Genomic DNA, 10,642 nt, shown 5'->3' on the forward strand with positions numbered 1-10,642 from the left:
AAATAGTCGCAATTTTGAAATATAAGTCGATAAAAGTCGCATTATTTGAAAAAAGTCGAAAAAGTCATAATATCCGAGGCCTGCAAACAATTACAAAAAGCACCTTGTGCACAACGTGCGAAAAGAAGATGTTTTTCGATGAGTTTGTAAATTGATGCTTGAGCGAAGCGAGAGCAATAATTTACAAACTCATCGGAAAACATCTTCTTTCCTCTCTTGTTGAATAATCTACTATCAAGGAAACATTATCATAAATTCCAGACTGTTTTACTTTGCAACTAATAAAAATAAAAATAAAAATTAAATTTTAAATTCTTTAATTTTATTTAAAAAATTTTAAATTCTTCTTCGAAATTTCAGAGAAATCGACGAATTTCTGCGAATAATAAATAAACGTAATTCGTTAATAATAAGTAAATATTCATCGAACAGGAAGTTTTGATATTCCGCTTTTCGGTATAGCACTGAACAGAAGGACTCAACAATTCTCGCTGACAATGATTCAACGCTAAAACAAATACGTGACTGTAATTTCTGATATTACTTTATGGGAAGGGCCGACACTTATATATATAGTAAAAAAAACTTATAAACTCTCCATGTATTTAGCGGCAATGAACTTTTTATCTCTCGAAGATCAAAGAGTCAGTTCACGTAGACAATTGCCAATACGACAAGAATACAACAAACGAGGACGTTTTCCAATAACAAAATTTGTACACAAATATAAATAATTACCCTAAAGTTAAACAAAAACCTTATTCCAAAAATCAGAAAAATTTCCAAAAGTCTCTCCGACCAAAGTAAAAACCCATCCATTAGATCAAAAGTAACCACAAATTATTTTCTCAAAAAAGAAATTTGCAAATTAGAGCCAATGAAATTCAAATATTACAATAATATATTCGAATCTAATTATTAATTTATTATTTGTCAATTATAGGAGTCATGGATCGGTTCTATTATGCCACTAAGCGCTCTATTTGGTGGATTTGCTGGAGGTCCTAGCATTGAATATCTTGGAAGAAGGACCACAATTCTCATGACTGCCATCCCATTCATTGCATGTAAGCATCCAATTAATTCAAATTATCACAAGAAAATCCATTTTTGGCATCCGCTAATGGGACCTCCTTTTTTTATAAATAAATAAATAGATATAATTATATTTATATCACGATTACGGAAATAATTTACTGCGTCATTTTCTTTTGCTTCCATATCATAATTGTCATGCCTTCAGGCAAGGTGTATGAATAAGTTTTAAAAGTCAATTTGTTAGAAATTTTTATTTGTTGCAAAACTTTATTTATTTTCATTGAATTGAATTAAAATTAACTGGGAATTTTTACAAAAATAGAATTTTTTAGTAATGGAATTTTTATTCAACGACGGTAATTTTCAGCTAAGATAATTTTTATTTATAACTCAATTTTTTTAAAACCTTTTTTTTATTTAATTAATATTAATCTGTTTCTTATTTAATCTGCCTTTTATTGAATCTACTTTTTATTTAATTTACTTTGTATTTAATCTACTTTTCAATCTAATTTTTATTTAATCAAATCTTTATATAATCCAACTTTTATTCAAACGAATTTTTGAATTAGTAAAAGAAAATATTAGGAAATTAGCCGAATTTTCGAATTTTAAAATTTATATTTCACTAAATTTTTATTTGACAATTTACATTTTTTTTATTATTTTAATTTTCATAATTTTTATTTTCATAAATGGAATTATTTTACAATTACAATTACTAGGAAAATAACTGAATTCTCGCAAAGAATTTTATTAAAATTTTTAAAAATTCCAATTAAATTCTTTTGAAGAATGTCTTTGAATTTTTTTAAACTATAATGAAGTTTATTTAATAATTTTAATTGAAAATTTTGAAAGCAATTGAATTTTATGAAGAAGAATTTTATTAAAAGTGAATTGAAAATAATTGAATTGTTCCGAAGAATTTATTAAAATTTTAGAAAATAAATGAATTTTATGTTAATATTTGAAAATTTAAATTCTTTCGAGAAATTCTATTAAAATTGTTTTGAAAAGAATTGAATTTCTGCAAAGAATTTTACTATTTATAAAAATAATTGAACTTTTCGAAGAATTTATTAAAATTTTAAGAAATAATTAAATTGTTATGAAGAATTTTATAGAAATATTTGAAAATAATGAAATTTTTTCGAGAAATTCAATTAAAGTTGTTTCGAAAATAATTGAATTTCTTTAAAGAATTTTATTAAAATTAAGTGGATATATTCAAAATAATTGAATTCATCACAAGAATTTTATTTTTTTTTTAAATAATTGAATTCTTTCCATTTTTTTGACGAATATATTTAAAAATTGCATTGAAAGAATTTTTTAAAAATATTTTGAGAATAATTGTGAATTATTTTTAGAGAATTTTAAATTCTTTTTGAAATTGAATTTTATGGAAATTTTTGAAAATAATTAAATTCTTTCGTGTAATTTTTTTTAAATTGGATTAAAAATAATTTAATTCTTTAATTCTATTTATAAAAACAGTTGAATTGTTTCGAAGAATTTATTAAAATTTTAGGAAATAATTGAAATTTATGGAAATATTTAAAAATATTTGAATTTATCCGAGGAATTCAATTAAAGTTGTTTTGAAAATAATTGATCATCTGCAAAAAATTTTACTATTTATAAAATTAATTGAATTTTTTCGAAATGTGTTAAAATTTTTTAAAAAATTGAATTCTTCGGAGGAATTCAATTAAAATTGTTTTGAAAATCATTGAATTTTTGTAAAGATTTTACTATTTAAAAAAATTATTGAATTGTTTAGAAAGATTTATTAAAATTTTGGAAAATAATTGAATTCTTTCGTGAAATTTTATTTAAATTTTTGAAAATATGAACAGTTATAATTAATTTTGTACTTAATAAGTGAATTTTTTAAATTTTGATTATGAAATTATTTAGAAAATTTATATTTGAAAATAAAAAATTTGCTAGTGTTTTAATAATTTTGAAAATTAATTCATAATTTGATTTATTAAATTACAACAAATTAATTAATATTTCAATTCGAAAGAAAAATAAATAAATTTCATTCACTTGAACGTTCACAATTTTAGAGACGTGAATAAAAATTAAATTTAAATATAAATTCCATTGATTAAAAATTTATTTAAACATAAATCAAATTGAATAAAAATTCGATTACTTAAAAATACTCATAGGTAAAAACTCAAATTAATTTTAATTTTATCTACGAAATTCTACTAGAAAAATTCTGCTCAATAAAAATTCGACTAAAAGGAATTTATGTAGTAATAAAATTCAAAGATCTGAAATTTAATTAAATTTTGCTTTAATTTTTTTTTTCATTATTTCGATAGAATAATAAATTAATAAAATTTTCGAAATTTCAGCTGGATTTTTAATTGGTTTGGCGAATAATATCCCACAAGTTCTGGTGGGCAGAGCTGTGTGTGGATTCAGTATTGGTGTTGCTTCTCTAGCATTGCCTGTCTATCTTGGAGAAACAATTCAACCGGAAGTGCGAGGAACTCTTGGAATATTGCCAACAGCTTTGGGTAATATGGGTAAGTAATTTCAATTTAGATAAATTGAATTTCAAATTTGGAAAGAAAAAAAAATTTCAATATTCCCCAAAATTCATTCTATAGCGAATTTCATTTGATATAAATTTCATTTTAATTACAATTTGATTGTAATTGAAACTGAATTAATATTGCTGTGAATTTTTTCATTTGGCGCAAATTTTGTCTTTCAAAATTTGACTTTTTAATGGAAGAGAAAAATATTGTTCTTTCCAAATAGTTATAAAAATTCACCAACCTAACAAAAGTTTTCACACACTCGAATATTAATTTCAATTTTTTCTCCAATTTCAGGAATCTTACTTTGCTTTACCGCTGGAATGTTCTTAGATTGGTCGAGTTTATCATTTTTGGGCGGAGTTTTGCCAATTCCATTTTTAATATTGACATTTATTATTCCTGAGACGCCAAGATGGTATGTTTCTAAAGGAAAAACGAAGAAAGCACGTGAAGCATTACAATGGTTCCGTGGAAAAAATACTGACATCAGCGATGAAATGGCGGCTGTCGAGAGAGCTCACATTGACAGTGAAAAAAATGAAACTGAAAGTTCATTCTTCGAACTTTTCCGTGGAACAAACTTAAAACCATTTCTCATTTCCCTTGGTCTCATGTTATTTCAACAATTTTCTGGTATAAATGCCGTCGTATTTTATGCCATCAAAATTTTCAAGGTGAGTGGCAAAAAATTATTCATAAAAATCAAATTCTAATTATTTGAATTTCTCGTTGGTTAGATTTACACTTATGATCAACATTTGAAAGAAAAAGAATATTTTTCTTTTTGATAAAACTGTTTTTTTAATTATTTTGTGATAAAGATAAACCTTCAGATCTTTTTATTACAAAATAACAAACTTTTTTTATAGTAGAAAATATTTTTTTCCTAAATTATTAATTAAAAATCTATGTAAAACATGTTTTTGTACAAATATTTTCTTTTATAAATTATTGTTCAAAAAACAATGCAAAAATTTATATTTATTTGAATAGAAAAATAATTTTTTCTTCTAAATCGTTGATTATAAACGTATAGTGAATTTCACCAAAATTAAATTTCGTACAATTCGATACTAACAGGGCTCGAACTAGTGAAAGTATTTAAAAACACGGACTTTACGGACCAAAAAATCTTTGACAATTTTCAAATCCATTTGTTTACAATATTCAATTTTACAAAATTTCAATTATTCGTAAGTTCTTCAATTAAATATATATTCGAAAATAAAAACTTCAAATAATATTTAAAAAATGCAATTAAACTTTTTCAAACAAATTAATTTCAAAATTCAATTATTTTTAAAAATTCACGCTTTATTGCCTTTAATATTCAATTATTCTATCTAAAATTTTTACTGAAATTCATTTTTAAATCAATTTTCATTAGAAAATTCTACGAGAATTCAATTATTTAAATACAAAAATAAATAATTTATTCAATAATTGAATGAATTGAATTTCCATAAAGAATTTTATAAACCAACTTTTAAATAATTGAATTCTTTCGACAAATTTTAATAAAATTTTTAATAATAATTACATTTCTCGAGAAAGTCCATTAACATTGTATTAAAAATAATTGAAATTCTGCGTTGAGTTTTATTATTTGTGAAAATAATTGAATCCCTAAGAAGATTTTTATTATTTTTGAAAAATATTTAATTTTTGCGAAGAATATTATTACTCTTGAAAATAATTGAATTTCTGCAATAATTTGTAATTTTTCCAAAGTTAAATTTTTTTTCTTGTTTTTCATTAAAATTTTTCTATAAATGCATTATTTTTAATAATTTTTGAAAAAGTTCTTTCAGAATTTTCAAATTCATTTGTCTACAATTCAATTTTACAAAATTCCAATTATTCGTAAATTCTTCAATTGAATATATATTAGAAAATAAAAACTTTAAATAATTTCAAAAAAACTTCCAATTAAAAAATCTCAAAAAAAATTAATTCCACAGAATTGTTAGTTAAAAATATGAGAAATTCAAATTTCCAAAGATTTTATTCTGGAACCTTTTCAAAATTAAATTATTTCTAAAAATTTACGCTCTAATGCTTTTAAAATTCAATTATAATCTAAAATTTTAATTGAAATCCATTTTAAATCAATTTTTAGAAAATTAGAAAATTCTTCTAGAATTCAATTATTTAAATACAAAAATAAATAATTTATTGAATAATTGAATGTTTCTTAAAATTCAATTCCCATAAAGAATTTTATCAACAAATTTTTAAATAATTGAATTCTTTTGACGAATTTTAATAAAATTTTTCAAAATAATTACATTTTTCGAGAAATTTGATTAAAATTGTATTAAAAATAATTGAAATTCTGCAATGAGTTTTATTATTTTTGAAGATAATTGAATTTCGGAGAAGAATTTAATTACCTATTTCCAAAGATAATTGAAAATTTTACGAGAATTTTCAAACATTTTTGAACATAATTGAATTTTTGCGAAGAATTTTATTACTTTTGAAAATAATTGAATTTCTGCAATCTAAAATTCTCCAAATTATATCGTACAATTTACGAACTTTTCGTTTTTTCTCAATTAGATTACGGACTTTAACTTTCCGTTAAATTAATTTTCCAGGACGCAGGCAGCACGATAGACAATAACATTTGTGCCATAATCTTAGGAGTTGTTAACTTCTTATCAACATTCGTAGCAACAATTTTAATCGATCGTGCTGGTCGAAAACTTCTCCTCTACGTCAGCAGTATTTTAATGACAATTACTCTAATTGCACTTGGAACATTTTTCTACTTCAAAAACTTCAATTACGATCTTACGCCCTACGGTTGGATACCATTGGTCAGCATGATTATCTACATGATTGGATTCTCATTGGGTTTTGGACCAATTCCCTGGTTAATGATGGGCGAAATTTTACCAGCGAAAATTCGTGGCTCAGCAGCGAGTGTTATCACAAGTTTCAATTGGTTCTGCACATTTGGCGTGACGAAGACATTCCCCGATGTAATCAATCTGATTGGCATTAATGGAGCATTTTGGCTATTTGGCATTGTTTGTTTTATCGCATTGATATTTGTGAAGACGTGCGTCCCGGAAACACAAGGCAGGTCCTTGGAGGAAATTGAGAGCGGCCTCACTGGCAAAACAAGAAGAATGAGCGCTGTCGCCAACATGAAACCAATGCCAACGGCGTGTTAAGTATATTTTAGTCACACGTGAAACAAAAAAACAAAAATTTTAATATATAATATTATAGGACTTTAATTTTATACTTTAAGAAAAAAAAACGCGATGCGTTTTGTTTAAACCAAAATTACTGGACTCAGCTCGTTCTAAGAGCTACGATAGAAAGGATTATCACTATTGATTTATAATGCTATAAATCGAGCACCAGTTTCATTTTCCTTTATAGTCATTAATAAGTGTAAAATAGATATTTTTAATCGAATTTTTTCGAAATTACAAATAACAAAGTGATAATGCTCTCTTTTCGCGCACCCTTTTTTCCCTTTAAAGAGAACAAAATAAATAGCAGGGAATTCTTCCACATTATTCATCAGAAAATTTTTCCACGTTTAAAATCAACAATTTTGAGAAAAAAATGTTTCCCTTCAAATTTTTTTTCAAAAAATGTTTCACAACTTTCGTGATTGAAATTTCGAAAAGAAAAATTTGTAAACAAAAAATTTGTCTTTTTTTCGATCGTTTATGATCAATGGAAGAAAGAGAAAAATTAGTTTTTGTTTATGAATTTTTCTTTATTAAATTGTTTATCAAGAAATGACAGACAAAAATTTGAAGAAAAAAATTTTTTTCTACTCAATTGTTAATTATAAACGTTGTGAACTTCGCAAACGTAGTTTTTTTTTACAAATAATTCATTCCGCAAGGAATTTTCATTTATTTTTAAAATACCATTTTAATACTTTAAGAACATTTGAAAAATATTTTAACAACAAATATTCAAATCAACTTGATTTTTTGAAACAGTTTTTTAAATTTTTGAGAAAATAATTTTTTACATACGAAAATTAATGCTGAAAACGGACAATTTTTAAGGGGATAAAAAAATATTTTAAAAAAGTTATAAAAAATGTTAAATTCCATTTTAGACATTAAAAAACTAGGAAGAAACCCAGAAAATAAAAATAAAATAGAATAAAAGTAAAAAAAATAAAATAAAATAAAAAAAAAACAGTGAAAAAACTAAATAAAAAAATATAGTTTAAAAAACCATCTAATAGAGGCAAGAAAAATTTTTACAAAGTGGGATTTTATAGATTTTTTATACTAAAAAAAATTTCCCCGATTCAGCATTAAATTTCCACTGCAAGACTGTTAATAATAAACTTCCTATAAAACCACAAATTTATAATGAAAGAAAAAAAATATCAACTGGAAGAATTTTTTCCTTATATAAATGCACAAATCTATTTTAAATATAAAAAAAACTTTAAGGAGAAAATAGCAAAATTAGCAAAATTAGCAAAATTATCAAAAAATAGCAAAAACTTTAAGATTTTCTAAACAAGTGCCTAATATTATTTTCATTTTAACGTTCTCTTTAAAATTATTTCAATCTAAACTCAAATTTGTGAACAATTATTTAATTTTCTCTACAGAAAAATTTAGCTGATATCGAAACTTAAGTTGTCAACAATATTTGCGCAATAAGTCATGACTAGTGTATTAATATAATTTTTTTTTCAACAAAAAATATTTGTGATAAGCAAGTTTGTAGAATTTTTAATATTTCCGATAAATTCTCATTCTCTATGTCGTTTTGAATGATAATTTTTCCGTTTCTTTTAAAACTTTTTTTTATTATTGAATAACATTTGAAAACAATACATTTATCGGAAATATTAAAGGTTTTTACAATATTTGTGATACGAAATGGGATTTAAAAAGTACTGACTTGTCAGTTACTCATTTTGCTCATATATTGTCTACTTCTCATTACATTTACGTATTTATAGAAATTAATAGAAGAATAATAAATGAAGAGTGTACGGGGGGGGGGTGTTAAAAGAGAAATCTCTTGAATTTGTCAGACAGAAGGGAAAATTTTGTGTAGTAATTGCTGTTGACTAGATGTATAACTTCTGTTATTGTTTTTATTTATTTTTAATTTTTTTTTTCAAACAACAATCCTACAGAGTCTACCTCAAGCCAATGATGAGAGAGAAAAAAAATGAATGCGATAAGATAAAAGAAAATCAAGAAGACTTGGTGCTACGAATTATGTTTAAATTTTAATTGTAAATAGACAGAGGCTTGTCTTTTTTTGAAATCAAATTGATCACACAGATGAATTGTAAATAGAGATCAAGATATAGTTTTTAAGGAAAAAAAAGACAAATGTCTTTTATATTTTATTATTTTTTTATAGCAAATTGCTCGTGAATTCTGAAGTGTACCTAGTGAAATTGTTTCTGAGCCAGTTAGATAGTTTTAAGAGAATTTTTTTTTTATTAGAGAGACTTGAATGTAGGAGCTTTAGAAATTTAAAAAAAAAGATTAGAAGCTTAGAAAAATTTTGAAATGTGCATGATTTTGAAATTTTTTTAACACTTTTACTGATATAAATACAAAAAAAAACAAAGACAAATTGCACAAATATGGATAATTGAAAATAAATGTGTGGATGTACTTAATTTTTAGAAACATTGTACTTTATTTGTATCAAATTAAAGAATGTATGTATGTTTGTGAGAGACAAATCTCATTAGTTGTATACGATTAATTGCGTGATATTCAATAATGTTGATTTCTTAATATTATTTACATTGTAATTATTTAGTAATGAATATTTTTTAAAGAAAATTTAATCAAAATAGATTGATAGCAATTGTCTATTGTTACAAAACGAAATTTTCCTATGTATGTACTTTTAATGTTTTAGAAAAATTCATGATTTTATTTCACATTAAATATATGTTTGTAAAAAAAAAATTAATTTAAAAAAAATATTTTAAACTCTTCGAAAAGAATTTTAATTGTATACTTTTAATCTTAAAAATGTTTTAAATTGCGATTGTTTGTAAACACCATTTTAACACAAACATTGTATTTATGATTTTTAACTCATTGATAAGTTATTAATTCGTGACAATAGAATAATTTAAATCAAACTTGTTTCCTACTTTTAATTTTTCCTTTTCCTTTTTACAGAAAGAAAATTTATCGATTTATGATTAAGCGACAATTAGAAGGTAAAAAATAATTTTTTCCTCTTTAAGGGCATTTGAACCTTGATGACGTTACACTTTGTGCAAAGCATGTGTGACGTCATCAAGGTTCAAATGCCCTTAATACACTAATATCAATTGAAGTGGAAAATATAAGCTCGTTTTTCAATTTTGTTTGATCAAAAGGCAAGAAATATAATTTGAAAAAATATACCAAAAATAATTATATGCATAAATATAATTATATTATTTGGTTTTATTATTACAAATTTCTCAATTTTTTCCGTTCAAGTAGCTCAAATAATTAAAAAAAAAACCTTTTACGATTTTACAAATAAGTCAAAAGATTTTGCAACTTTGCAAAAAGCCGATAACGCTTTTTACGAAATGATATAACATCAAGGCGATGACTAAGTCAAATTTCTACATTATTTCACAAACCGCATATCAATTTGCATAAATATGTGCAAAAATTTCGCGAAACAATCTTTTTATAGGACGTAAAAGGAAATAAAAAACATTGTATTGGAATAAAATGTAATATTTGAGGTTATGTTACTCACCCATAACTTGAACTCTGCAAATCGCGCAAGTATCACATTCAACATCCCAGCTCCACATGGCAACTGCATTCCATTTTTTTAATGTAAATAACTTATCAGACTTAACAGTATCACCATCTCCACGTTCAGAATTCTCTTGCTCAGCTTCAGCCATTTTTACTGCTTTGATAGAAACTTTTGTTATCAAACTGTTGTCCCGGTTAATTCTGACTCTCTCTTGCACAATAACACACACTCAAAAGTTTGTAAATAACAACAAACCTGTACACGATAAACACTTTTTTTTTGACATTTTCACT

General features: G+C 24.0%; 2 protein-coding genes across 6 annotated transcripts in view; one reads left to right on the forward strand and one right to left on the reverse strand.

Annotated features, from left to right (window-relative positions):
• Positions 1-7,276, forward strand: part of LOC122507799 (facilitated trehalose transporter Tret1) — a 31,273-nt gene extending 23,997 nt beyond the window's left edge. For all 5 annotated transcript variants that reach the window (XM_043620709.1, XM_043620706.1, XM_043620708.1 and 2 more), the window contains 4 exons: positions 944-1,067; positions 3,414-3,587; positions 3,900-4,279; positions 6,206-7,276. In XM_043620709.1, coding sequence (XP_043476644.1) covers positions 944-1,067; positions 3,414-3,587; positions 3,900-4,279; positions 6,206-6,787 — 1,260 coding nt within the window. In that variant the 3' untranslated portion in view covers positions 6,788-7,276. The remainder of the gene's footprint in view (positions 1-943; positions 1,068-3,413; positions 3,588-3,899; positions 4,280-6,205) is intronic.
• Positions 1-10,624, reverse strand: part of LOC122507800 (RING-box protein 2) — a 43,246-nt gene extending 32,622 nt beyond the window's left edge. The window contains exon 1 of the mRNA XM_043620711.1: positions 10,344-10,624. Coding sequence (XP_043476646.1) covers positions 10,344-10,497 — 154 coding nt within the window. The 5' untranslated portion in view covers positions 10,498-10,624. The remainder of the gene's footprint in view (positions 1-10,343) is intronic.
• Positions 10,625-10,642: the final 18 nt, after the last annotated feature.

This window comes from Leptopilina heterotoma, unplaced genomic scaffold, assembly GCF_015476425.1.
Source record: "Leptopilina heterotoma isolate Lh14 unplaced genomic scaffold, ASM1547642v1 Lhet_51, whole genome shotgun sequence".
Classification (NCBI taxonomy): domain Eukaryota; kingdom Metazoa; phylum Arthropoda; class Insecta; order Hymenoptera; family Figitidae; genus Leptopilina; species Leptopilina heterotoma.